The 27,842-nt window shown below is 42.3% G+C and overlaps 1 protein-coding gene across 1 annotated transcript; it reads left to right on the top strand.

Annotated features, from left to right (window-relative positions):
* The first annotated feature begins 5,265 nt into the window (after window positions 1-5,265).
* Window positions 5,266-27,842, top strand: vstm2lb (V-set and transmembrane domain containing 2 like b). The gene is made up of 4 exons (XM_028997361.1): window positions 5,266-5,574; window positions 24,303-24,472; window positions 25,722-25,766; window positions 26,017-27,842. Exons 1-4 carry the CDS (start codon window positions 5,457-5,459, stop codon window positions 26,497-26,499), a joined length of 816 nt encoding a protein of 271 aa, XP_028853194.1. The 5' UTR covers window positions 5,266-5,456; the 3' UTR covers window positions 26,500-27,842.

Genomic DNA, 27,842 nt, shown 5'->3' with positions numbered 1-27,842 from the left:
GTGATCAGCTGACCTTTTTGAATTCAATGCATCTCATGAATGCAAAGTAACAGCCTATCGAGCTGTGCTTCAGCTCACTCGGAAAAGTTCTGACAGGTCTTTGATACAGAAAAAGTAAGTCTTATTTGAATTAAGGATGTAAGCAGAGAAAAACTGAATATTCACTATTTGAATTACTTGTATGATTTTTTGAGTAATGAGAACATGAGAACATGTTAAAAAACAATAATACCTACTATACCTAAAACTGACAAAAACGTCGTTTAAATATATAATTCAAACGTGTAATTAAAGGTGTACACTTCTCAGCCTGCGGTGGAGGGACTCCATTAGTTCCCCACTGTTCTCTGTGAAATGTGATTACAGAAGCTCTTCTCTCTAGGAGAAGAAATTAATGGGACTTAATTACTCATCATTACTTCTAGTTGAAAGTAAAAGACAACATGTGGCCAGCCATCATGACTGATACTGTCGAGGGCCATAATTCGTGACTGCTTGCCAGAAGAGATGCATGCATCATCGTCATATGCCGAACTCATGTTGCTGTAGATAAGCATTGCTGAATGTTGAATATAAGCTGTGATGATGGAATGAAATACACTTGTTTCACTGTCAATTGTAAATGATGGTCACCTTCTTGATCCAAAGTAAGTGTCGCAAGTCACTACTGGGAATGTGACATTTCTAAAAAGTGAAATGGGTTTTTTCTACATATATTCATTAATATGTATAGAATACAGTTATACAAAAATGTACAGTTGGACAGTTCTGCTCTTATTTGTGGATTCTCAAGGATAAATGCATGATTGTAGCATTTTGCTGTTCTTCCTCCCTCCTCTGAGACCTTTATACCACATTTAGAGGCAATCGAACACACTTCTGACACACTTAACCAGGTGACCTAGGACTGATCAGTGACTGGCTCATATCCAAGTGGCACTGGTCCACTAGCCTACCAGTTCTGCCAATGGGCTTTTCTTTAACCTGCTGCAGCTGTTTTTTTAGTTCCCATTTTTCTCTGACTGGCATTTCACTTCTCCCAGCGCACTCAAAACGATGTCTCAGAAATGTTACTAATGTGTTCTGTAAACAAGAACCTCTAATGTCAGAGATGCAATTATAGATTTTTTTTTAATTATATATACACACACACATATATACATATATACATATATATACACACACACACACACACACACACACACACACACACACATATATATATATATATATATATATATATATATTTGTGTTGTGACTACACACACACACATTTTATTGTTGGGGACAATTTTTTTTTATTGTTGCTCATAATTATGATTCCACGTTCATACCAAGATGATGTGCTTCAGTGTGTCTCTTCCTATAGGCACAAAAATTGTTTGTTGGTTTGACTAAACATTGTACACACAATAGATGAAAATACATTATTTCTTTTTTGCCATTGACATACTTTCTAGCTAGAGGCTGCTTCTTGACCACATCTCTCATTTCATGGACCAGGTCCCACATATTTGCCCAGAGGTTTGCTGCAATGAGTGGTTGGACTGCTGCTTTCTTGGCCAACTGACATTGAGCCAACCAGCCAGCTGCCATGGATCCAATGCTTCAGAGATTTCACTTGGTCCATTGCCTCCAGTGCTCACCGCTTTCTTCCAGGCCTTACCTCAATGCCAGGTACTTTTAGGTCACTGGACAGATTGTGATATTTTCGGACTTGCCATTTGATTGTAAAGTTTCAGCTGTTTCCATATTGCATATGCGATAAAGGCCCACAGAGGAAGATGCTGATCACCACCTGCAGAGATGGTGGATTATCATTTTTTTCAAAGCCATTGATAGTGGAAATTCATATATCAACATTGGCTACAAGACTCTTAGTAGAATCTCATGTTGGCAACAAAAGGCTATACATTTGCAGGCTTTTCCTGAAGATAAAACTTATCTTATAAAAGTCTCTACCAAAACTGTTGTGGCTCATAGTCCCAATCCTTTTTGTGTCTGTTAATGAATGTAATTAATGTTATAAGATCTATTGATTAATTATACACAATTATGTTATAATGTATGTTGCAGTCTGGATATTATGTGTGTAGATTTTTTTTTGTTGAGGGCAAAAATGGAGATGATCACCATGTCCTTCACAAGGGTGAAGTAGGATATTTTGCTGCCATACATTTAGAATGATTTGCAGTAGCAGTAAGGCTACTTCTTAAATACCTTATTCAGTGTGGTTAGGAGGGACATCTGGAGTGGATTCTGCTGTTATCCATATTCATCTATGTTGCTGTCAGTCTCACATTAGTCTCTTGGTGCAGGCAAGGCAGGAGAAACTTAACACGGAGGAGACCAGCTGACTAAGGGTCACCGGGCGGGTCAGCGGCCCCGTCCCTACAGCCGTGGGCTCTGAAATTGGGCTGGAAATGAAGAGCCACACTTGGTGACCCAGGAAATGGTGGCAGGAATTTTTATCGCCATATTTCATTTTCTGTTCTGCTTGGATGGGTGACAGGGGGAGACAGGGCGGTAGCTGGACAGAATAACCTCTGTCTAATTGTCACTGTGTCAGAGCTGGTGAGGAGGGTGAAGGTAATCCGACCAGCGGGGGAAAGAGAAATCAGACAGCTCATTGTCCTATTATTGTTTTGAGGAGGATGTCCTTCTTGCAACGCTACATTCTGTTTTGAGATATTAAGAGGGTTTTGACTACAGGGTAGGTGAATACATTTTCTGTTCGTAATTATTTTTTTTTATTTTATACTCCAGATTAGGTGCTTTCACAGCGGAGGAAGTATTTCACTTTAGGTGGAAATTCCCCCTTTTTGCCATGTTCAGAGTGCCGGAACTAGGATCGAAACTGCTACACAATGAACAACCCGATTGGATAACTGTTCCGTTGTTTTTTCTATTCTATGTTGAAATGTGATTTATACAACATTAAAACAATTTGATGAGACAACTGAATGAATCTACCATTTCAGCTCCATAGCCAGATAAAACCTTTCTGAAGGGTAAATCAGTATGATAGTAATAGACTATCAAATCCAATCTATTGACATAAACTACTGTCATGACCTGACTCCAGAGGGGTGCCATGATTCGACGTTCCAGACCAGAGTTTTGTGTTGTCATCGCTTTTGCCCTGATTGTCCTAAGCGTGTTTTAATGCAGTCCTATCATGTGTAGTCTTTGCTGTATCATTGTATGTAAATGGTTGTGTTATGTCCTGTATTTTGTGCTTTTGTTTCAAGTAAAATCCTCTGTCTTGTGAGTAGTCATGCGAATGTGTCCTTCCTGCTCTGTCCTGTTCCTGCTGCCGCCATGACAACTACATAATGTATATTTAAAGAGATGCGTGATGTCGCAGAGATGTTACGTATATGCAAGTACAGGCCTCTGTGCAAGACCTGATTGGTCCCTTCCACTTTTCCCTACTTAAATGTGGAGCATGTAGAGAGATGAAACCCCACACCACCTTTTTTTATGAATGCACGGTTTAAGTGCTGACTGCTCCTCTGCTCTCCTGACCTCCTGGTGGGGATCCGCGTTTGAAGTCTAATCCCTCCTATTGGTAACAAAGCTCGTGTGCAGCCCTGCTCCGGTCCATCTTCTACATTTGCGTGCATTTGACTCACAAATATCGGAGGTGGAGTGCCGCCCGCAATTTACATGCTAAAGAGTAGACAGTGGGCCTGACTGCCTAGGAGTTTAATCCCTCAGGATTTGTTGGACTATAGTGAGCTTTCATTTGTCTCAAAGGGGAGGAAAAGTTTATAAGATGGACTGGGTGCTAAAATTTAACACACTGAATGACCATGAACGACACATCCACTTTTTTAAAAAGATGAGCAATGTTTTGACAGTGGTGTTGGCGTAAAATTCACGGTGGGAGTGCAACTGTGGCTCAACACCAGAACAGTGGGGCACATTGGAAGCTTTTACCTCGAGAGCCACAGACAGGGTTATTTGGTATCTCTGTGGCTCGGAGCGTGGTTTAATATTCATGAGGCTGCCCGTAAAGCCGGAGATTTCTGTAAGCTTCAAATGGAGGTGGGAGGGAGAGAGAAAGGGATTTTTTTAAAAAACAGCCATCATTAAAAAGGCACATGAGTGAGGGGAATACTGACAAAAGTAACCTAACCAGCATTTTAAAAGCCGGCCCAGAAATGTAGCCGGTACCTGCCGTCACCATGGAGATACATACTTAGTTTTTAATTTCCATATAAAATAAAGGAGCCCAACTGAAACGTTGTGAAAATTGAGCTCATTATACTGTGACCAATACGCAGTCTTCTGTATCAGTCTCATGTGAACAGAGAAACTCCCGGTTATGCGATGTTCCTTTTGTTTAGCGACACTGCTGATGCACGTACGACTCCATCCTACTGAAAGTGAACCCCCCACCAGGCATCGCACCCTTTTCACACCTGCGTGGATCCCACATAGGTGGCCCATATGTGCAGCATCTCACTGTGCACCCGAGAAATTACCAGTCAGCCCCAACATTAAAACCACTGATGGTTGAAGTGAATAGCATTTATTATCTGGCTACAATGGCACCTTTCAAAAGGGGAACCTGGGAAAATTGTCCAAGTGTTAGGCTCTGTGAGGCTTTGACAAGGGCCTAATTGTGATGACTTGACAACTGTGTCGGAGCATCAGGGGCTATCCATTAAACAGTTGGCTCCGCTGCCTCAGACCGCAGGGCTTAAAGTACACCACTGCCTATGTGGGTGCATTAACGTTCACTGCCAATTTTTTTCAAGTTTGGAATAATGCATTTTTTTCATTAAACGACGCGCAACCTGCTTTTAAAAAAACATGCCAGTCGGGCTGTACATGGGAGCTGCATGCATTTATTTCACTGCAGAAATGCAGCCCGAGTGCTGTGTTCTTCTTCAGAAGGCACCGTGGCTGACGTGATTTTTTTTTTTTATTCTGTGACACTCATGGGGGTTTGCATGAAAGATTTCCTCAGTCAGAAAAAGAAAAATAGCAACAAGGACGTCTTCCCTCAGGCATTTCTCATATTGAACATATACAGGTGTGTGTGTGTGTAGAAGATTGTTAAAACAGTTTATTTATATGTTTTTTTCATAAGGCTGCATAGCAAGGAAATGAAATGCCACAAGACTACTAACAGCTGGCTTCCTCTCCAACAAGCCTTAAAAGTTTAATGAATTAATCATCGCCTCCGTATCCCTCCGCGCTCGCCGCTGTGAGGCGGCGGCCGCCGCACCGCCCCGCGTCCCCGCGTCACGCCCCTCCGCCGCAGTTGTCGAGTCTCCGGCGCAAGACGCCGAGCGGCTTTTTTTTTCCGTCTCTGTGGTTTTCCCGACCACAGCAGCGCGCCGCGACACAGAGGACAGTCCCTCCGAGACGCGAGCGGATTTCGGCGGCCGATGTGAGATTAGAGAGGAACTCCGTTCTTTTTTTGGGCAGAAGCAGCAGAAACAATGGGCGCGTTTGGAGTGCTGTTGGGCATATTGCATTACGCGGGACTCTACGTCCAAGTTGGCGCTGCCAGCAGACCCGCCGGGGACGCTGAAGTGGACAACCACATATCGGGCAACGGTACGTGCGGCTCGCGTCGGAAAAAAAGAGATTATTGTCATTATTATCATCATTCTTTGCCGCAGGCTTTTACTTCGCAGATAAGCATCGCGCTGGAAGTGGCGGGGCGGGGTTGTCTGGTGTCTTCTGGCGACTGTAATTGTTGATGCTGATGGATGGATGGATGATGGAACTTGGGTTTCCGACTGAATCCCCGCAAAACAGACCAACAGACCCAACTTAACCTTCAATTGCATTTTCGCTCCTCCTCCTGAAGCAGAGAAACAAACAAACAAGAATTCATCGGTTTTTAAACGCTGTGGTTTTTATTTGCCGTTGAAGTTGCATAAAAAAAGGTTAGCAGGTGATGCGCGCCGCCGTATCCAGGTAACGGTGCGCGCGCCCGCGCCGCTCCATCCTTCCTGTCCACAACTCCGGCAAAGGAGCAGGAGAACTGCGGGGGTACGAAGGGGGGTGCAAACGACGAAACACGGGCTGGAACGCCGTCGTGGGTCGGGGTCTCACTCGCTTTTGTTCGCTTTTCAAGTGGCGCGCGTCACAGGCAGCATGTTGCATCGCTGTTCCATGATATTTTTTACATTCGGATATATACACTACATACATACATTACATCTGTGTGTGTGTGTGTGTGTGTGTGTGTGTGTGTGTGTGTGTGTGTGTGTGTATATATATATATATATATATATATATATATATATATTATGTGAGTGCAAATATTGGATTTGTGTTTAAATAAATAGAAATTGCCATACATTGTGAACAATCATAAAATTATTAAAAAAGGTCATGCCTGACAGTAACAAATGTACAAAACATGAGTACTAAATAAAGTGCAGATTTAGGCAGGAAACGTGCCATTCCTCATATACCAGTACTGATCTCAACAGTACTGATTATCTTTTTTTTTTTTATTATAACATTTTTATTAAGACTCCATTGCCATAAGAAATAAATGCTCATATTGTTTGGTCTGGGAGTGCAGAGATGCTTCACCTAATTTACTAACAAGAGCGGCTCAGACAGGGAGGAGAAAAATCAATCCCCATGTCCCTGAGCCATAAATCAATACAGTCGTGGTAAATGAGCTGGCATGGGAACCGACTTTCCCCACCTTCAGTTATTTAGGACGCCGCTCTGACTCGCTGTCGCACTTTCTGAGCGTGGGGATGCTTTTGTTTCTGCAGCACACACACACACACACACACACACACACTGACAAATTTTTGAGACATTCATGTCATTATCTTTCATGGAGAGACCAACAGTTGTTTTGCTCAGATGGCCGTGGACTAGATATTTCATGAATGCTGAAAGGTCTTGGTTGTAAGAGCCATGGGCCTAACCGGAGGTTAGGAGAATGGAGAAAACCTAAAAATGATTTATTATTAGAAACACTCAATTTTTTGACCGCTTATTATTGTGATGGTCGTTGCAAAAAAAATCTTTCCATGTACTTTTCCATTGACATGTCAGGTCCAATGCAAAGAAAAGGCCATTATTGCGATAATTCCAACCTTTCACGATTACCCTAACTGCCATATTGATTGATATATGATTAATTGCCAAGATTAGATGCAGACCTGTCAATAATGTGTTTCGGGCGTTTACAAAAGTTGAATGCTTCTTTTCTCTCTAGAAGCAGAAAGTATTATTTTGACATTGGTCAGCGATATTTAGTGAGATAGCTGCAGCCATGGAGATGAAATGAAGCCCCTGTCAATAAAAGCACCCGTCACTGCAGTTTTTCTTGACAGATGTAATTACAAAGAGGTCCGGTCTCCATAGCCAAAGCTACGGGAAAATGATTTGACATTTTGCATGCACAACCAAATCAATTTTAGGCACTGAATTGTGAAATTGCAAATCTGCGGGGTGTTGTTTTTTTTTGTACGTGTGTGTGTGTGTGTGAGTGGAAAAGTTAGTTACATTGAACTCACAGTTAAATAGGTTGGCACTGCAGCTCAGAGCTGTGACATTTCCATTCTGGCTTTTTAAATTAAATATGCAGGTCATATGCTTCCAAAACCACTTAGGCGACCAATCAAGTAAGTGTTCAGTGCAGAGAATTGGCAAGTGACAGCTTTAGGACTCGTTAGGCTTACATATTCATTAAAATGAACAGGGTAGTGAGGCTAATTATTGTAGGCCGTCTGGAAAGTATTTTTCTCTATGATGACGATGTTGCATATTTCTTTGCACTAAAACGTAAGAAAGTAAAAAAATCTGTGTTGTCTATTACAATCTGTGTTGTAATAGTTTTTTTTGAATGGTGTTTAAATAAAAAATAAAGCAGATACAACCTGCTAAGAGGTTCATCATGGATGTTCTGGGCAGGGCTTCCAGTTCTAATTGAGAAATCATTAAAAATCATATAAGATGTCATATTAAAAACTTTTTTTCATCAACCAAAAATAATAGCCAATGCTGCCACTTTAACTGTCTATTTATTAGGATGATCTGGATTATTTATTAATTTTATCGATTGATGCCACTAATGCATATGTCATTTTACATTTTACTGTGTTTTTAGTTTATCCTGCTATGTTAAAGAGTCTCACCTCCTTAACTTGTTAGCTTTTTCTTGATCAACACAAATGAGCTCAGTGTAAATTAGCAGCCGACTGATTGACTATCTTGGAAGGGTAAAATCAATTAGCACGCCTGGACTCCCAGTGGGAGTCAATTAAAAACCAGGCTTAGCCTCTAAGTCCTGTCTCCACTGTGCCCCTATATTCATATAGGGCATCGGCTCTGGTGAGAAATGTAATAATTGGACGGGGACTCATTTAGAACCGTTGCTTTATATATTAAAAAAAGAGTCAGATCCTATCTTTTCTCAGCCCTTTTCAACTCTTTTTTTTTTTTTTTTTTTTTCTCCCATGTCCCAGAAAGCTTTTTTGTCTCACACTTGAAGGAAATGCGCTCCTGGCTCGGCCATGAGGGCCATGTCCTTTGAGGTTGTGTAACCCTCAAGGGATGATTTCTCTCCCTTTAAAAAAAAAAAACGTCCTGCAGGTCGTCGACGGCCTGGTTTGATAAATTGCCCAGATTCTGGTGAATTGTGCCCTTACACAACTCACAAGACAGTGTGTACCTTTTAGAGCTTCCCTTCCCTGGGCTTTCCAGGCGCGGCCTGCCCTGATTTGTGCCCGAGCCCAGATAAGAGCCTCCTGCTGGGGCCTTGGCGTCCCGGCACGTTCCCTTTACCCTGTTCAGCTAGCATGGAGGTCTGGCACCTGGGCAGCCGAACGGAACCTTAAACCTTGAAGCACGCGGCAGGGCGAGGAGAGCTGAGATGTCTTATCAAGCCGGGGCCAGCCCGGCTCCTACATACGCCCTCTCAAGCGCACAAATAAGGTCGAGGCTCTGTTTCTTCGCGTTGCTGAGTCGCTTCTATACTCTGCCTTGGTTCTTCAGCTGCCGGACAGATACGATTTTTAAAAATATACAACAACAATTGGATTATGCCCTGGACATGCCCTCGATACCCATATCGAGGGCATTAACGTACCATTACACCATTATGTATTAATTGACTCTCATGACTTCAGAGTACGGGATTTGCGCCGTTGCTCGGGTCAATATAATTTTTTTTGGGGGGAGGGCAGCGGTGCATAATGCCCTTGCTCTGTAATTACTCTGAATTCCTGCTTGTGCATAATGAGACGCAGAAAGTATGACAGCGAGAGCCTGTTTTCAGAGCCTCTTGCTTTCTCACCCTCTCCACCTCCTTCCCTCTATCTTTTCAGCCCTGCGCTGTCCTCTCGACTAAAGCATCTCTCACTGAAACCCTGAGACAGGGAGCCAATGAAACAAAGGGACGATGGAGAGGGCCTAGACAAAGAAGCAGGAGAGGAAGGCAGAAAGGAGAAGGCGACTGTAGCCTACAGGCTGCGGGCGAAGAGACACCGCGTAGATTAAAATGTCACCCACAACTTCATCAGTGGAGTCATCGCCGATTCTCCGATGATTGCTGCAGAATGACATTTGCCGAACGAAAGCGCATTTGCATTTGTAGCACGAGGGGTGGAAAAGATACAGCCTCCTGCCTAATTACCATCACGCAAACACACACACACACAGATCTGAGTGCTACATATGTAGCATGAGAGGGAGAGAATAGTGTGTGATCCGCCGGTCCCCTGGGTTATCTGAAATTCACTCTCGAAGCAGGGCGCTCTTTTCTCCCGGCAGCTGCTCCGCCGCTCCGTTCCCCGCTCTGATTTCATTATGCTCCCCTCCACCTTCTATTGAGTCTGAACGTCTCTATACGAGCCCCTTATTTCCCAATGGAGGGGCGGCTACCTCAGCCACCTCGAGTCCTATTTCACTAATGCACACCTACACAAACCGCGGCTCGCGGCCCCCCGTTGGAGAGGGGGCAGGTGTGAAAACATACCCCTACACCCACAGCCCAGCCATCGTCTGAGCTTCTAATAAAGGCCGCATGCATTATGAATCGATATGTAATTGCTCAAAGTCGAGTCGCGTGTGAGAGCTGGGATAGAGCAAGGTAAAGATTATGTGTTCGAGTAAGGAGAAGTGAAAAGACGGCTTGACAGCTTCTCTCCACTGGGATGCGGTACCCATCATTCTTAATGTGTGTGTCCGCCCCGTCTTCCACCGTTATTACCTTGAGACAGTAACGACCCACAGCAATATTCTCACGGTTGCTGTGTCACTGTTTTAGTGCTGAACTGGAAGCTAGTCCGGCCTAATGCAATTTGTCCGAAAGATTCATCACTGCACACCAGTGCTTTTCATCGGTTAGCCTTAACATTGATTTTGTGAGAAATTGAAAGATTCTCCGCAGCAGGTGAAACAATATTACGACTTGCCACATGATATTCTGCCGTTGATCTTTAATAGCACTGAAATGACACAGGGCTTCTGGTTTGCGGAAGCTGACGACGTGATATCACATTATCTGGAAAGCAGAGCTGCCTCCAGAGTCAGAAAGCTTGGCTTTATAGAAGTAGATAATCAGAAAAAAATTCAGTGTCATACAGGGAAGTACCACTAGGTGGAACTCTTTGATTGTAATCTAAGTTCTTAGTTCTCAAACTTGGTGATGCACCAATAACCAGATTTAGGAAATATTCACAGATACTGTGTTTATATGTTGTGTAGCTGTTATTTTACATTTTTTATAGTACTGTTAACACGCTCATAGTAGATGGATGTAAAAATGAATGAAAAAGCATTATGGTTAATAATCAGCCTAGTTCTCTAGTTCCATTATTAAGCAGTTCTTTACTGAGAAACATTCAGTCATAAATTACTGCTGACAAATATTCTAATATGTGTTTTAAGAGGAAAATATCAGACTTGTGACTTTGCAAAGACACTATTCACTTTTTATTTTCTCATAGAGTTGCATATAAGTTTGCCATTGCTTTTGAAATAAGCGTCCACCATTCAGCATGCATGAGTTACTATAATTATACAAAGGGATTAAATAAACTGCCTATATTATGTAAAATTCTTCACATCTGCACCCGTCTACAGCAAAGGCAAAGGCAAGCTCATCTCCATTTCGAGTTCTTTTTCATCTAATGTAAGCAAAGCTGACTTTAAATATCATTATTTTTACGCATATAATTTCCCACATAATTTTCACAGTATTACGGTTATATGTTTTCATCACATGAGTCAATCTTGCAAGCAGACATCAGCTTGTTTTCATGCGCTGCATGCTGATAAATGTGGCTGTGCTAGGAGCTAGCAGCAAAATAATTACTGGTTATGGGGACTGGTGGATTGCCTGCTATTTATTGTAAACATGTTTAAGGAGAACAAGGTTGATGTCTATGGGTGTTTTTCGTCATCGTTTTCTCACAAATATAATAACCCATACGGGTAAACGACTGTCCAGATTTACACTCCATACCCTTATCCATGTATTTACTCCTTTAATGTTGTTATTGAAGGAGACCTGTATATCCTGTTGATTATTGCAGTCCTTTAAATGCTATTGTTTGCCAGGATAATTTATTGCACTCCTCGTCATTGCTTTAGAGTTTCTAATTTGTAAAAGTCACGTCCACAAGAGAGGCCTGTGTATTTCTGTCACGTTCAGATGTATTTTTCCCACATATCTGACATTTTGGTCTGAGGGTCTGTCAAGTAATAGGCAATTTATTTAGTATGCCTTTTGTTATCAGCATAGTGCAGAAGTTTTGTTAGATGCATATATAGCATAAAATAAAGTGTAACAAAATGCAATATTAAGTACAAGATGTGACATTTTCTTACATGGTATGGAGTACATTTTTAGGTCGTGTAAAATAAGGAGTGACCAAACCTTATTTTCTCACTAAAATCAGGATGATTGTGCAAATATATATTAATAACCCCCAGAGACCCACTGTTGTAATATTAAAACATCATATTAAATTCTACAAAACTACCTTGCTCTATATGCATTTAAGAAGGGAAAAATAATATAAACGTTCGTTTTTTCTAATAATCAGTTGAACTAATTTTGTGAGGAAGCAGCCAGGTTCAGATTGAGCATATAATCTCCTTTCATTTCTCGGATGTTAACTCGAGAGACATGCCATCCTTTTTTATGGTTCAGGAGAGGTGCTTTGCAGAGGAATTCCAGGCTGGAATAAAACTCCAGGCTCATGCCAACAAACCCCACTGCATCGCTGACCAGTGCCCATTAATTGGAATGCGTTGGCCGTATCTGCATAGGCTGGGACACAACACACCGGAAATAAATAATGTCGGAAATAAATATGAATTTTAAGGTAATAAGGAAAAGCCAATTTAATTGAAATTATACTTAAAACATTTATGGGTTATTGGGTCCCAACTGTTTTCTGTTTCCTGCGCTCTTAATTGCCTGTGGGTTGATTGAGCCTCTTGACTTGAAGACACGCACACACACACACACATTCACACAAAATGGCCAATGCAGCAGCACACACTTTCTTTTTTTCCTAGCATTGCGGCTCCAGTCCATGCTAATTATGTTGCTGTGATTCTGTCTAAACTCACGCTCCCTTAAGAGGAGCAAGGAAAAAGTGGAGAAAGCGAGAGAGGAAGAGGAAGAGGAGGGGGGGGGGGGGGGGGGGGGGGGGGGCTGCATCTGTGGGCTAAATTTATTCATCTCATCCGGAGCAGGACTTGCTGTGAGGTGGGAGTAGGTGGTCTCTGGAGAGTGGACTTATTTGTTTGTTTATTTATTTATTTACCTCCCTGCCCTCTTTCTCTTGCATTTTTAATGGGGTCCATCAGGAGCAGCCAGATACTGGGGCTCAGCGCCGCATATCAGTCTGACGGACTAACAGCAGAAGCGGCAAAGCACCTCGCGCAGAGAGACACAGAGGCCGCTTTATTAGAGATACCGAATCTGTATGTACACGCTTTATGCTGCGCTTTAGAGAATACGGGCAGTTCGTACTGCCTGGATATTTTTGGATTGTTGGCCAATTTCCGCCCAGCAGTGACACTGACAAACTGACTGACTACCCGCTGTGGTAGTGGAACACTGCTGTGTTCAGATGGTGTCACACCTAAATAAAATCTGGTCAGCAGATTTGCTCAGCAACGGACCGCTGGTCTGTGGTTGTACAGCAAGAACTACACATGTACATATAAAATATAGGACATGTGGGCATAGTTTTGCTAAAAAATATATAACTAACAACATAATTAACTTTTTTTTTGGTGTCTGTGCTTTTGTTCAGGCTCAGTTTCTGTCATTTAATCTAGCCCGCACGGTAAATGAGCAATCGGCAAACTCGAATGTCTGTAGGTCTGTAAAACCCTGGTCAGCTGCATTGTTTTAAAGTGCTTTATAAAGAAATTTGAACTTGAACTTTGAACTTGAAAATCTATCCTTTCCGTGTAATCCACTGCTTGTACATTTGTTTTGGTGATTGGGAAAAAGTTTCGCATGTTGTAAATTTGTTTAATTAAATGTACATTTTTTTATGTAATGTTCATTTGATTTGCAGTTCTCGGCCACCAAGAGTTTAGAAAATGTAATGCTGAGGAAGTGAAACGGAGACTTAACTCTGGCAATTAACTTTTTTTTGCCAGTCACTAGCCTCGCAGTTAAGGAAGCGAACCCATAATCAAAAGGTTGCCGATTCGCCAAGGTGCCACTGAGCAAAGCACCATCCCCACAGACTGCATCCCGGGCGCCTGTCATGGCTGCCCACTGCTCACTAAGGGTGATGATTAAAAGCAGAGGACACATTTCGTTATGCCACCGTGTGCTGTGCTGCAGTGTTTCACAATGACAATCACTTCACTTCACTCGTGTCTGTAGCAAACGTGAACAAACCCGGCTTTTAATAAAGCTGCAATTGTTGGGCCGAGTCTGGCTCAACTTTTTACGCACAAAATATGCTAATTTCTGCCTTTTTTGTGATTGTGAAAATTGGCCAAAGCTGATCACAGAGATCCAGCTGAATCTTAGTGTGGTTATTGATCAAGATCGTATAATCGCCCAGCACAATGCTAAAAATATACAGATATAAATGCATGCTGCATATCCATGTAAAAGTAAAAAAAAAGTTCAGCTCAGTTCAATAAAAAAAACACACTTCCAACACAAAACAACCAGCAAAAAGACTTCAAGTAAATATGGTGCTAGCACTTACGCTGCTTCAGCTATTGGTGCATGTTCGCATGAAAGACTACAACGTTGCAACACCGACTGAAGCAGCAGAAGAAGAACAGCACAACGTCATAAAGCCAAAATAACAAGCATGCCTTACCTTTGGTGTTATAAATTAAAAAAAAAAATTCTCCACATTCACCAATCACAACCCAGAAACTTTATTCATGAAGGATGTTTATGAAGGATGCTACTCTCATTGGATAGCAGTGCACGTTGGGCTGGTTGGCCAAAGTTCCTCGGCCAAATTGCTTGACACGTTGGAGCTTCTCTAATAGCTGCGCACCATTACAGGACTATATTAATGTCCGGCTGACGTTTGGTACCAGTTCCGGACCTCAGCAGGTGGACCCGAACAACATTTAGGCAGGTGAATGTCACGTTGTGGTTGCTCAGTACATATTTCATCGCTCTGCAGTGGAACAGCAGGGCATGAAATGACTTAATTACACTGCTCTGTGCTTTTTATTTCACAAATTCCAAAATGTAAATCAGTCTTGCTTCAGTGTTTCGCTTCAGAAACCTCGTCTGCGCTGCAAATTGTAAAATGGCTGTTATCTGTGTTCCCCCTCCCCTCGCAGAACACACAAGTGCCACCGCCATCCAGCTCCCGCCGATACCTGCATCGCAGAACACTTTTTCTTTTAACGGCATGGCGACTTGTCAATACGGCACCATCCTGCGTTGGGGTGGATGTTGATGTAGCGTTCATCCAAGGTTAGAGCATCGATTTGTGACCACAGCAGCATGATTTAAGCAGCCGGCCCTTTGCAGAGCCACTGAGGAGACCCGACATGGGCTGACAGCGGCACAATGCTCCTCGCGATGCACTCTGTTTGTCAGCCAGCCATGTTTCATAAAGTGCATGCCGGAGCCATTCGGAATCGGGAGCTGTAAAGCAGTCTGACAACGGCGAGTCTTAGATCGATGCAGTCACACAAAAGAGAGGGAAGGATGGAGGTAGGGCAGAAACAAAAAGGAAGCAATGACAGCGGGAGGTGTATTTTTAAATCATTTTTAATGCTCCATATAAACATTTTTGACAATGTAACGGTAAGAGGCAGACATCTATGAGAAGCCAGATATGGGCACTCAGATTCCAGTCAACAAATGAGAGATAAGCAGTTTCACTTGAAGGTTGAGGTAGGGCTGCGCGGTATAAACCATAGAAATTGGGCCAATGGGAGAGATATTGATTATACCAGCTTACCGCAGAGTAACCAGCGCGAAACCACGCCTACTTGCAGCATGAGCCATTCATTTTGGCTGAGAGCATACGGCGGTAAGACCTTAAATATCCTTAAAAATGACTATTAATCCTTAAATCTAGAGTTTAAAAGTCTTGAAATACTGCAGACCCAAAATATTAAATAAAACAAGCCTTCAATCTGTCTGAAACCCGCCAGTGTCAGTGTTCAACCTGACCCACCGGATGTGCGGAACCGATCAGGCAAGTGGTGCTGACAGCGTGCATGGAAATGTCCAGGGCCGGTCCCAGCCTATTTGGTGCCCTGTGCAAAAAAAATCATTATAATTTTAAAAAATTACAAAAATCAAATCTTGGAATCCAGGAGGGACTGCATGATCAAATATGAACAACCACAGTGTCATTTAAATATTTTCGGACAATATTTTTTATATAACCTCTACAGCTGAATGTAGAAAATCTGGTATACAGTATATCTGCTATATGCTCCTGTATCTGTTAAAAGTTTATTACGCTTTCATTATATACCGCATTATATATCATTTACCAATTTATATTGCAATATGAATTTTATGCCATATTGCACAGCCCTAGGTTGAGGGCACAGTGCGCATGCTGTGCAAAATTGTGTTGCGATGGTCAATAAGAAAGATTCACAGATTCTTTTCCAGCAATTTCTGGAAATAACTTGTGTCCAAAAGATCACATGGAACAATTAAAGGCTTAATTCAGCAGAGAAGCCCATATGTTTAAACACACATATAAATACAGTTTCACAGTGGTTAAGGCAGGGTAATGCTGTTTAAATCCTTGCATTGTGTTCAGGTCTGTGGTACACGTTTCAAAATGTACCAAAGGAAAAATTGTGATAGTTAATATAAATGAATCCTGAGAGTCCTTGACTTTAGCTCATTTAATGTGTAGAACATTGTAAACCGCCCCCTCAGTTGGACATGCAAATATATGAACACCACACAAGGGTTAAGAAAGGGTAAGCATTTTTGTTCATTATCTGTTATTTAGGGCTTTGCGTATTTGTGTGTATGTGTGTGTGGAACAGCACATATTCATTTCAGGGCAAATACTCTAAAATCCCATTATTCATCTTACACATGCAAAGCAGTTGTTTTTAGAAAATCTGTCTTTTCTGTCTCGTTAATATTTCAATTTTTCCTCTATGTGGATGTATCCATCTCGCTCCTAACCCACTGTTTGTGCTCGAGTGGGATGAATCATAATAAAGGAGTGCTGGGAGTCAGCCGGGGGCGAGGTTTCCAGAGATCAGCGGTGAGATGGCCCACTCGCCGAGCCTGACTTGAGCTCTTTTAACACCCCTCACAGTCTAAAGAAGATGAGCCTCTGCAGCGCCCGCCACCACACCTGTCAATCAGAGAGCGTCCCCGCTTTACGCCGCGAATCAGCGGCGCTCAAACTTTTCGCCATGAGTGCCTTCTCAAAGAAATGTCTGTAAAAGTACGCCTGTTTATCTAGTTTAGGGGCAAAGTTAGAGCTAAAATGAGGAGACTAAAAATAATATGGCGGCTGCATTTAAACATAGGGCAGCTGTGAATATTAGCAATAATCTCAGAGTCTCCTGTTCTGCCACATGTAGTCGTTCCCTAGCGGGTAAGGAAGCAGACTCGTAACTTGCGGGTTCAAATTCCCAACCGCCAAGGTGCCACTGAGGTCCCCGTGACCAAGGTACCGTCCCCACACACTGCTCCCCGGGCGCCTTCCATGGCTGCCCACTGCTCACCAAGGGTGATGGTTAAATGCGGAGGACACATTGCGTTGTATCACCATATGAAATGCTTGATCCACAATGGCAATTACATTCACTTACTTGGTGGTACGTGTAGTTTGAGAACCGAGACGACAAAGCTGCTAATTGTACGCTGATTCAGAATGCTTCATGCAGCTTTCGGTTTATTTGTTGTCACCGCGGCCACGACACCGGGACGTGACAGCTCCACAGAAACCAGTGAGCAGCAGAGATGCTTTTTCCCGCTCCACTCCTCGCTCTCTGTCACACTGCATAAGTTCGGCAGTTTCATTGTGTAATATGTTTTCCGCCAAACTTGCCATGAAAGCGCCACCCACACAGAGAGAGATTTCCATTAGTGCGTGTCATAGATTTGGGGAACAGTTGTCTGGAGCTGTTCTGCTCAAACCGACTTGAGATCTGTGTTTTGCCCTCTTCCTTTTTTTACCCCCGTTGTTGTTGGCTTCCTTTATCTCGCGCGCGGCGGCTCGTAATAGAATAATACGGTATGTGGCTTATCTCGGCACAGATAGGATCGGCATCTGCAGATAGCCCGCAGATATGACCTTGTTTCGGAGGTAGGCGGGGGCGGCACTGGGCGCAGGTGAGTTTATAAATCATGTCCTTGGTTTGGGTCCCCCTGTTGTGAACCCAGGATTAAGCCCGATTGGCAAGAAAAGGAGACGATTCGCACTAATCATCTACTAAACTTCATGACATGGTAGCTTTTGTGGTGATTGCTGCGTCACCTTCCATCCAAAATGATGACTGGAGGTGGGGCTAGTGTGGTTGCGGCCGTAGAAATGAACCCGTATCGCTGTAATTCCTGGAATTACATTACATTTTTTTTGGTGAATTGAACAGTTTGCAACTGTGATTTATTGACATTTTAACAATATGCCACTTTATTTTTGTGGGAATCAGTAAGAGAGAGACACAACTATACGATTCGGACCAGGCTTGATAGAGATGTGCAGGGAGGTGTCTCCCCTCAGCTCACCCCCTGTCATCCCTCCGATGGCTGCCATTTCGTGGATCTGGATAAATGGGGCTGGAAGCTTTCCCCTGTAGATCAGTAATGCTCAGTCAAGCCAAGGGTGCGAAAGACAGATGTGTTTTCGGCTCAGGCACTGTAGGGCTTTGTGTCTAAGTGTGTGTGTGTGTGTGTGTTTCGGAGGGGCTGCAACACCAGGCAATTGTAAAGGGGTAGTAGGACCGGAGGGGACTTCCCTACATCTTGTGGAGAGTGGAGCAGCCTCCTCGGTCGAGTGGAACTGCCTCCGGATGTGTTTCCTTTGATCCATTTAATCTTCAGAAATGGCAGCGTTTTTTTTTTTTTTTTTTTTTGGATGTTATTTCCTGTGGTCGGCTGGCAAATTTCGCAGCCACTCCCGACATTTCCCTGCCACGGTGGGAAGCGCTTGAGTCTCCCCGCCGCTTTGAGCGCCTGTCAGAGGTGCAGTGTGCTAATGAGAGGCCTGACAAAAGATGCACAGTCTCGCCCTCTCTTCTCCTCCATCCCTCCGTCTCCGTGAAGTGTTGGGGCGCGACTCCCTCTTCCTGTCCTGTCGAGCCCCCCCTCACTCCATGCTGAGCGCGCCACTGAACACAGGGAATAGCAGGTAGTGGGTGGATCCAGGAATGTCACCAATCACGGTTCTGTAATAAAAACGCTGATAATCTGCATGTTTGGTATGGCAGTGAATGTGTGCATGAGATGGTTAGAACCGAGATCTTGTGTTCGATGTCCACTGTGAACCAGTTTTATTATTGGTAAAGAGACACAGAAAGAAGCTGGGAGGTAGGCACGTAGACAACAAGAAGACCGACAGCGTAGTGAATGTGAAGTGATTGTCATTGTGAAACGTTGCAGAACAGCACACGGTGCACACAACAAAATGTGTCGTCTGCATTTAACCCAGCGCTTCTCAATTATTTTCTGTTGCGAAGAACTAAACATTTCATGACAGATGGTGCATACCTTGTCAGAATAGCTTACCAAACCCGAACCCTATCCACGTTATGTTCTTCTTACCTTGATTTGGTGCTATGATGGTATGATTGATGCGACCGATACATGACAGTGATTGTGCAATGCATGCACATTACCCAAGTGTATGCCATTATGATCTGTTAAAACACTTAATATATCCCCTGAGTCACATGTCTTCCCCCTCACGCCCGGAGAGCAGTGTGTGGGGACGGTAACTCGCACAAGGGGACCTCAGTGGCACCTTGGTGATTTCAGATTCGATCCTGCAACCTTCCGATTACGAGTCTGTTTCCTAACCCGCCAACCCAATTCTCATGTACATATGTTAAGTAAGTTGCAGGTAAGATGCAACATTTAATTTAGGCTAAAGTTAAATCTGGCAACACATGATGTTTAAATCATTCAGAATGAGAAAGTACGGTGCATGAGAGCTGCCAATCATCACCATGGGCTCCTTCAATGTTTAACTAATTACACATCAACAAAAAGGGAAGTTAGTTTTTCTTCTTCGAGGTTCAGACAACTACCAAGTTTCATCCGTTTATCATGTAAATCCTGAGGATGCCTTTGACCTTACACTATCAAACAAGCCCCGGGCACAACATCTATTGAAAACAGAGCCCAGTTCTGCATACCACCCTCCATTACCTGACACCAACTCCTACCTCCTCCTACTTCTTTTCATCCCATCGTTATATATACCTCTCACTCACATTCACCACTTTCAGCGGGCGCGGTGTGTTGAAGAGGCTGCGGAGCTGCTGTGACGCGAATCACTCTCAGATTTCAAAAGGCTCATTAAGAGCACCACACGGGCCTAATAATCCCCATGCACGCCGCTGCAGAACAAATAAATAGCCTTTCTCTGTTTTTAATCTCTCAGTCCACCAGGCTTTCTTTCTTCTCCTTCGTGTGCTGATGCTTAGACAATCGTGTTTTTTTCCCCTACGTGCATGAAGTGTTTGGGTGCCAACCAGCCACCAGTCATTGCATTGTTGTGAGGGGGAAAAAATGGCAGAGTGTAATTATTTACTCGGCAGCTTGCGTTCTGTTTTCTCATCCCGAATCAGGTCCCCGGTGGTGTTTTTCTAGACCCGAGCTGAAATCCCATTTATTCAGGCTTTTGTTGCGGTGTAATCGTTACAAAGATAATGACTCGGTAGCTTTTGAAATCAGATTAAGCCCTGCGAGGAAAGGGCAGCAACGTGTGCGCCATTCTATCAATCACGTTATTCAGCATTCGCTGTGTCACTGTAATGGAGGCGTGTTGCAAACCTTCTGGCTCTCTGAAAATTAGATTGAGGGAACTTTCGAGCTTTCGTAGTCTGTGTTCCCCAGATGGTGACTTTTGAAACTTTATCTTGTGTGTAAATCTTTATTAGGAGCAGTTTAGCTGGGCGTGGTAATTAAATCTGATGTTTCCATCCATCTCTCTTAGGGCTTGATAAACAGCCGGATGCCGAGCAGACTTTCAGCATTTCAATGCTGATCCCACAATGCACTGCAGCTTACCTTTAGTTACCTACAGTTGGAGCGCGTATAAATAAAGCAGTCAGTCAACTCTGTTGATTTGATGTTTCAGATGTGACCTTGAGCGCGGCTCCAGCTCGATGCAGCTTGGCGAGCTTTTACAGCACTGAGTGTGTGTGTGTGTGCTCGCGTTTTAATGGATCTTTGTGCACTTGCATTCAAATACGGCTAACCACTGTTTGCCAGAGCTGGGCTATAGATTTTTTTTAAAGGTTGCCAGTTGACACCCAGATTTAGTGTAACAGGTGCTGGGCTGTATAACAGTTCACGGATTCTCGCCTCTGTCTACAAAGCCTAATGGGTGCATTCATAATGAATTCATAATTGAATTCTGTACTGTAATTCCTTATAAACTGTATTAAATATGCAAAAAGACATGTAATGAAACAGGGATAAATATATACACACATACATCTAAAAATGAAGAATTGGTCTGAAAAGGCCAAACATCCCCAAACCAAAAGCAAATGAAAACTAACCAGGAACAGACATGATTCAGATACGTGGACAAATGTGAGGAGGTATGTGGCATTTTCCCTTTCATCCAAAATCCATATTCTGTCCTTACTTTAAGAGTGTAGCTATAACAGCAGTAATAATTATCTTGGGGGCATTTGGGAAAATAGCATTACAAAATCATATTTTTTATACAGCAGTATTAGTATTTCCTAAAATGAAATGAAAGTATCATTATGGAAAAAATAAATATACTTATTGATTGCGTATAAATCATGGTTAAAATTTTGTCATAGTTATAAATTCCTTCTATTAAAAGTTGATGAACATTCATCACTTGCTTTAATAGCAAGCTGCCAAGCCCTTCAAACGAACAATTCATATTATTATCTCTTAATTTCACTATTTCTAAAAAGAATTAATCAGAACATTGAATAAAGTAAGACTGCTTTTTTCTTTTTACCAAGAATGAATAGTATTTCTGTATCATCTACTTAAAATGTGTATTCTTAAGGACAAATATTCTTAAGTGAAGCCTTCACACCATTGACGGCGGTCTTGCGAATCATCCCAGCCTGAGACGCTTAGATTCTGGCTTAGCGCGGCGGTCAGGGCAGTCATGAAAAGGCTTAGGGGGGAAATTAGCGATATGTTTGAACAGGACGATAAAGAGGATTTGCATGGAGTAGTGTGTGCGAGGATCAAAGTAGTGATATCTTCATCGCTGGTGTGGGCTATGTGAGCACAATGCTGGATTACGCCCACACACTGAACAGAGTCAACAACTTCTCTGCTGTTTGTAGACAGATGAACGGTGGGATAGTTTGATGAATTTGCACAAATGTATTCACTTTTCTTTTTCTGTACAAAAAGAAATAATCCATTAAGATTTTATGCAATTACTTGCAATTTAATGAGGCTCTAATTACTCATAAGTCTATTATCAAAAAGTATTTGTCTGTAAATCACTACTGTTCTGTGCTCACACATTTAAGACATTATTATTAGCCTTACAGCTATCAGACAATTATTATATTATGTAAAAAATGACATAATGCAAGTGCCTGCCTGCCTTGATCCCAACACTATTATAATCCTACTGTAGAAATGATTGAGGACAAAATTAATTTGAAAATGTTACTGTACATTTTCATAGGCTAAACTGTCTCGTGTAACAATGTTTTTTTGACCCCTGGACTATAACATATCCATATTATGTTTTGTCTTTATGGGTTCACCTTATCCAATGCGTGCTAATGCACAACCTGCACATTCTTTGGTTTATTTTCTGGAATAGTAGCATGCCACGGTTGTTGGCATGCTATATTAGTTTTCCATTATTATAACTCATTACTGCCAACACTTCTGGTGAAAAACATTCAATAGTGTCACAACCTTTAGGCATAACGAGGCAGGTGAACAGAGAGGAGGATGAAGAAGTGACGAGGAAGAAGGACGCAATCGCATGACGTCACAATACCGAGGTTTAATTTGTGCAGGACAGGGGAGACATCCGAGACACTGGTCAACATGTAACATATCAAAGACCTGCCGGTGAACAGAAACAAACAGGGCAGCTTTATACATTCGACACAGGTGAAAACGATTAGGGAACATTACACAGGACAACAGTGAAACTCCGGTCTGGATCCCGGACCGGAGTAACCCCTTCCAGACCGGATCTTGACAAATAGGACATGTCAAGTTCTGGTACTGGGCTGTTTTATAATGCTCGTTTCCATAATGTTTCTTCTCACATCTCTCGAAATCAGTGTTCCTCTCGCAGAGATGATGACACTTGGCAACATCTTCCACTCTTTTTGGCACTAAGGCCACACAGCCATCCCCTTCTGACACTAATAGTAACCACAAGTCCTCCCACATCTTACTCATCAGTGCTAGGCCTCCTGGTTTTTAAATGCAGCTCTGTAATGAGGCTGGCCCGTCATCAGTCGGGTGTGGGGGGCAGGAGACCGGAGTGGAGATGGGGGCTGGTGCTAAACCAGGGCTCAGATGTGCAGAGCGGCGGTGGAGCCAGGATGACACTTGAGAGGCTGCTTGCCATCAGATCTCCTCTCAGCCTCCTGCTGTCATGGGCAGACCAGGCTTGGGTGCGTGGAGAGGAGTGGGCAGAGGTGGATGTCGATTTGTTAGTTGTAGAGGTCTCTGGCATGTGTCTGTGTGGGTGCGGTGATGTATCACGACTCGCTTTTTAGTAATAGGTGTGTTTATTTATTTTACCCTCTATGATAATATTGGTGTAAATGCTTTTGTGATGTCAGTGATCAAACACGGTGATAGAAATGGCTGCGTCACTACAGCTGCTCTACAGTGCTGCTGCTGGCACCTTGGGACGATAGATTCACACTTTCAATTATGCCAAATCACAGCCGGAAGACGATTGGTGATTGAAAGTGGTCAGGGACCAACATGGAAGTAGCCAGCCTGAGCCAGAAACATGTGGACATGCTCACATTTTTACATTGCAATGAACAGTGTCTGAACCAAAGGAGTGAGAGAGAGTAAGTGTGTGTCAGTGTGAGAGTTTGTTAATGTGTTCGTCTGCCAAAGTGTGTGCGTCTGCGAGTGTGTGTGTGTGCAGTGTAGTGTAGAGAACAAGCTCTGACATTCAAACAAATCCTGTTAAATTTTCTGATTAAAAAAATAAACAAAAGTCTATATTTGGCAGAAGTTAAGCATACATATGTGTGTTTTTTGTGTTCGTCCATTTCTATTTTATTTTATTATTATATCAGATCAAGGAGCAACATGTTCGCAATTTTAGATTTTAGTTCTGTTTTTGAATAAAGGGTTGGAAATGAATGCTTATTTTTTATTTTTATCAGATTCTACGATGATTAAAATAATTGTTAGTAGCAGAAAATAGCTACTCTCACTAGCCAGTGACAGTAGCTAATAAGTGCAGTAGTAAACAGTCCTGCCATCACATATAAATCATTTATTTTTTTATGTAGTCATATATTTCTCTATTTTGCCTTTTTTTGGTGCTGTAAATGTGTTATTATATTGCCCACACCTACTGTGCATGAGATCTTTTTGTCAAAGGCTTTCATAAACACATAAGTGTGTAATGATATTGAGAGGCTGCATGTTCATTGATCACCATTCCTTTCATCTCTTCTAGCTCTCTTCACAGAGGTGCCCCATGACATGGTGACAGAGAGCGGTCAGGACGTGGAGATGGCCTGCTCCTTCAGAGGCGCTGGTTCTCCCTCTGTTTCCTTGGAGATCCAGTGGTGGTACATCCGCAATCACAGGAAGTGGACTGAGAAGCCAGCTTGGACGACCAATCAGGTGGGAGCACTTCGTCATAGGTGCAAATGTGAGCTCTTGTTATGGGTTCTGATGTTTAAAGAACCACACAGGGCTGGGTTTTCACAGCAAACATTAACACTAATCCAGCTTTCAGTTCCCTGAGGGTATTTTGCAGTTCAGCAGCAAATCTCCCGTAATTGTATGTTATGCACCTCACTCAGTGAGGTGTGTTGAATTGAAAGTCTGACATGACCTTGAGCCCGGCCTTTCTCAGGATAAAGTGAGTGTGCTTGGAGCAAAACACCTTTGATTGGCTGTAGACGGGTTTCATTGGACCTCTGCACATGTTCCAGCCATATGCCTTCTGTAGCTGCTGTGGTTGTGTCTTCCTCTGTTTCACTTTGTCAGTAATATTTTCTGGTATGTCATTTTTTCATGGTTAGACTCACTCGCAATTATTTTCTGTCAATGCATTTTTTAATTTAAATAAACTTTTCCTGATGATTATTGATAAATTTCGGTATTTTTCATAAATGAATGAGCTTGGGTAAACAAATGAATGCATGCACTCATTTGTGAAATTATAAAAAGAAACAACATTCAACATGCAAAGGAGTTGATAACAAAAATTAATACAGTACAGGTTTTGTATATATCAACATAAAATTATTAATCTTTTTCTAATTCAATTTTTGTGGTCTCCAATGAATCAATTCTGATGCATTGACTATAATGTCCGCGTAATAATCAGTTTCATCATAGACAAAACCCTGTAATGGTACCAGTTTCAGCAAATAGTTTATGTGCTCTTGTAATCCCAACCTCTTCATTGCACCTTTTTTTATTGGGGATGAGAAGCTCAATGCATCAGCATAATGTCCTGAAGTCCTTGTTGTTGGGATTAAGCAGTGCAGTGTAATGGGGGAGTGTATTACTCTGTTAAGTGGAGGCTAAATTATGAAACTGTAAAGGAACGGAAATACAGTGTCATCAGCCCTCTGGCAGTAGGGATAAAAGAATAATTACGGTGCGGCTCAGCTCCGAATCTTTAACTACGGATGAAGCGAGGCTGACATAGAGGGTGCTGGGAGGTTTGTCCTCAGGTAGAGTGCAGAGTATCCGACTGTGTTAACTGTGTTAATTAAAATGAGCGAAGAGAAATGGGTTAGATCTATAGCCTATGAATACATTATTTAAAAGATAGCCTTCTTTTTGCTTTAGATTTTGCACCTTATGAACTGTGAAGACAAAAATAAACCATGAATCTTAAAATGTTTTTTTTTTTCAGGTTGTACCCAAGGAAGAGATGGTTAAGGATGCCACTAAAATTAGTGTAAGTATTTTGAAAGTTTATAATAGAGTGATGTGTGCGTATGATAAACGTGTACGCTCAACCTCTCCACAGGATCTGCTGCTCATAAATATTGGTGTCAAAAGGTGACCTTCAGTTGTCTTGTGAAAGCCATGCCTGATCTGTTTTTGCAGTAAAAGAGGGGATCTACAGAGTATTAGCTTGGTGGTTTTAATGTAGTTACTGCTCAGTGTATGTAGTTTTTTAATGATGTTGTCCTATTTGTCTGTAGGTTGTAAAGGTAGCTGGGAGCAACATCTCCCACAAGCTCCGGCTCTCAAGCGTGAAGACGTCAGATGAAGGGACTTACGAATGTCGCGTCATTGACTTCAGCGACAGCCATGCCCAGCATCACAGGGTTCGTGCATACCTGCAGGTCCAGCCTCCTAGTGATCAGATGTCCCGTGGGCCTCATGATGAGCACCTCAACGAAGCTCATGAAAACCATCAGCCGTACCCAGACCACCCACTGCACCATGGGGACCACCAGTCCCATAAAGAGAATCACCATCTCCACCCTCCGGATCAGCTCCACAAAGGGGACAAGAAGCTCCAGCACGGGGACCAGCTCCACAAGGACCATCGGCTGCATGGTGGGGACCATCACGAGAAGGAAGGGGAGCCAGCACACAGCCAACAGTCAGAGGGCAAGGAGATGAAAAGACGCTCTGCAGAAGAACCCAGTGACTGCACTACGGATGGCTGTGGACATTAGAAATCTGCTTTAGACAAGGGGAGAGGAAGTGGGAGAGGAGTGGAATAGAAAATGGAGGGAAGGAAGGAGGGCTGAGGACGAATGAGGGTGGGAAGAAGACACGGTGCATGTAAAAAGTTTCATCTGAATGTCCATAATTTATATCTGGACAGACCTGGACAATTTTTCTGTCTTTATTTATTTATTTGTTTAATTTTATTTATTCATTTATTCGTCCCATACCTTTGTCTGCAAATGCTGATTGTTCCATGCTAATTTTAAAAGGACTGTGGATGATTGAACCCTTACGACATCAGTTTGATTAGCAGTTTTCCGCTTTTAAACTATTTTATTCTGAATACGGTAGACAAACAGGAAGAGTGAGGCACTAAAGCCCATGTGTGTGTTGGGGTGAATGTGTATATGTTACTATATTTGGGGGGACTCATAAGAGAAGAAAAGAAAGACATCAATTTCAAAATGTACATTTTACTGGTCCCCGCATGAGGTCAAGCGATTTTTTACAAAAATGACTATTTTAAGCACCCAGTTTATATCCTATATTCTGTTTTATGTATAAGATTGATCAACAGAAATTGATGCCTATTATATTCAATGGTTATAGTTAAATATCAAGTATCAATTAATTTAATACAAATTTAATATAAATTAATTTAATTTTAATGATGCAATTAAAAAAACATTTATTAGTATCATCATAAGAAGGACCACTAGATGGTGCTGTCTGATTTCATATCGCCCCCTGGTGTTCTCCAAGAGCTATTATTATCTTATACACAGAACAGAGACCAATTGGGTGTCAATGAAAAGCATACTGTCTACTAATAAATGAATGGCTCAGAATTTAACAGCGCCATTAAACATGCCAATTAATATTAAAATTATTGCTATTTCACATTTATTTAATTTAAATATAAGATTATGTTATGGATTTACATTCTCTCAAATATAGTAATATAATCCTGTGTGTGTACGCACGTGCGTGTGTGTATGTGTGTATAAACAGACAATAATGGAAAAATCACAAGCTCCTGATTGGACAGTGTGTTTCTGTGTACAGTAACATGTGCTTTGAATTGCCATCAGATTTTCACATGAGCTTTTACATAAAGTTATGCCAGATTTGCTGCAGTATTTTGATGTTTTCTGCTTTATAATAGTTCAACTCCAGAACTACTAACGCCCTGTGACATTTTTTTCTCTGTTTTTAGCCCTAGTTGGCTTTGATGTTTTTAATCTGATGGATGTAAAAAAAAAATGGTGTAACTTTGACAAACTACCGTGTTCTCATTTACAAACTATGCCTTCACTAACTAAATTAAATTAGTTGCATTTAAACCCAA

The sequence above is a fragment of the Denticeps clupeoides genome, chromosome 12 (assembly GCF_900700375.1).
Source record: "Denticeps clupeoides chromosome 12, fDenClu1.1, whole genome shotgun sequence".
NCBI lineage: Eukaryota > Metazoa > Chordata > Actinopteri > Clupeiformes > Denticipitidae > Denticeps > Denticeps clupeoides.
Note: the sequence above shows the minus strand (reverse complement) of the source record. Positions and strands in the feature narration are given on the sequence as shown.

Excerpts from the sequence above, each read along its gene's own strand:
- vstm2lb (XM_028997361.1), top strand. The coding sequence starts at position 5,457 with ATGGGCGCGTTTGGAGTGCTGTTGGGCATATTGCATTACGCGGGACTC. Across the intron at positions 5,575-24,302 it reads CAACCACATATCGGGCAACG|CTCTCTTCACAGAGGTGCCC; the intron begins GTACGTGCGGCT and ends CATCTCTTCTAG. Across the intron at positions 24,473-25,721 it reads CAGCTTGGACGACCAATCAG|GTTGTACCCAAGGAAGAGAT; the intron begins GTGGGAGCACTT and ends TTTTTTTTTCAG.